Source organism: Parus major, chromosome 14 (assembly GCF_001522545.3).
Source record: "Parus major isolate Abel chromosome 14, Parus_major1.1, whole genome shotgun sequence".
In the NCBI taxonomy this organism is placed as follows: Eukaryota; Metazoa; Chordata; class Aves; order Passeriformes; family Paridae; genus Parus; species Parus major.
Genome location: NC_031783.1, coordinates 14652041 through 14653435, shown reverse-complemented (window position 1 = coordinate 14653435; position 1395 = coordinate 14652041). Strand labels below are relative to the sequence as shown.

The 1395-nt window shown below is 53.0% G+C and overlaps 1 protein-coding gene across 1 annotated transcript in view; it reads left to right on the top strand.

Annotated features, from left to right (window-relative positions):
* LOC107210984 (mesothelin-like) overlaps positions 1–1395 on the top strand; it is a 23499-nt gene that overhangs the window by 11587 nt on the left and 10517 nt on the right. Inside the window, exons 17-18 of the mRNA XM_033518004.1 lie at positions 240–585; positions 854–1038. Coding sequence (XP_033373895.1) covers positions 240–585; positions 854–1038 — 531 coding nt within the window. The remainder of the gene's footprint in view (positions 1–239; positions 586–853; positions 1039–1395) is intronic.

Here is a 1395-nt window from a genome sequence, read left to right as displayed (position 1 = left end):
TGGGCTGGAAAAGGATTGTTGTGTCTGCCTGAGCTGTGAGAACTTGCTGACACTTCATGTGAAGTTCAGAGTTACACACCAGTGCAGTACAGAATGTGGAAAATATGAAATCTACAGCTTAAGGCATCAAAATCTGCTGGGGTTGTTGAGCCAGGCTGCTTCCAGCAGCTCCTGCTTTGGAAAGAGGCCTGGTGCCAGAGGGATGCTGCTCTGTGAGGAGGGAGGGTTCATGGAGCTGACAGGCTGGAACTGCAAATCCAGGTCACTGTCAACCCCTTCCCATCACAGGAATAACTCTCCCAGTGCTTTGTGAGGAGCTCTGGTCACCGATGGGCCGGGAAAACAGAGCTCAAACATTTAAGGAATTGCTGTTCAGGATCTCTGGACTCAGAGCCCGGTGTGTGAGGAGCAGGGATGTGCTGGAGGCACATCCAGCATTCCCAAATCCCCCTGATGATCCCTTTTCCTTGCAGAAAGCTTTAAGCACCTGGCTGAGGAACTTTGCCTGGGATTCCCCCCTGTCCAGGGAGGAGCTGGCCACCATCATCGCCGAGCTCCTGCCCCGCCGGCACAAGCGAGAGGATGGTACGGGAGCAGCCCTGATCCACAGGAATTCCCAGTGGGATCAGGGGGCACCCTGGAGCTTCTGGGGCCTTGGGAGGGGATCCCAGGGAGGTTTGGGGTCCCCACCCCTGGAGGTGTCCAAGGAACTCCTTGGCTGTGGCACTCGGTGCCGGTGACAAAGCGGGGATCAGATCAACCTTGGAGAATTTTCCAACCGAAATCATTCCGCGATTCCAAGCTTGGAGAGGAAGGATTTGATTTAACCCTGAGTTTGCCGTGGCTTCAGCAGGTTGCCCAGCTGACAAGGAGATAACAGAGGCAGTTCTGAACAACCAGCTGATGCCTGTCTACTACAGCCCCGAGGATCTGCGCGCCTGCCTCCGCAACGTCTCCCTGGAAAATCACTTCTCCCGGGTCCTCAGCTACCCCTTCAGCAACCCACAGCTGGCTATACTGAAGGAGTACCTGGACGAGGTAACAGCAGCCCCAAAACATCCACTTTCCACTGATGGGATCGTTCAGGGCCTTGTCTGGGGGATTCAGGATCTCCAGGGATATAACTCAAATTTCTGTGATGGGATTGTTCAGGGCCTTGTCTGGGGAATTCAGGATCTCCAAGGATATAACTCAAATTTCTGTGATGGGATCGTTCAGGGCCTTGTCTGGGGAATTCAGGATCTCCAAGGATGAGACTCAAATTTCCACGATGGGATTGTCTTGGGGAATTTAGGATCTCCAAGGATATAACTCAAATTTCCATGGTGGGATCGTTCAGGGCTTTGTCTGGGGAATTCAGGATCTCCAAGGATATAACTCAAATTTCCATGATGG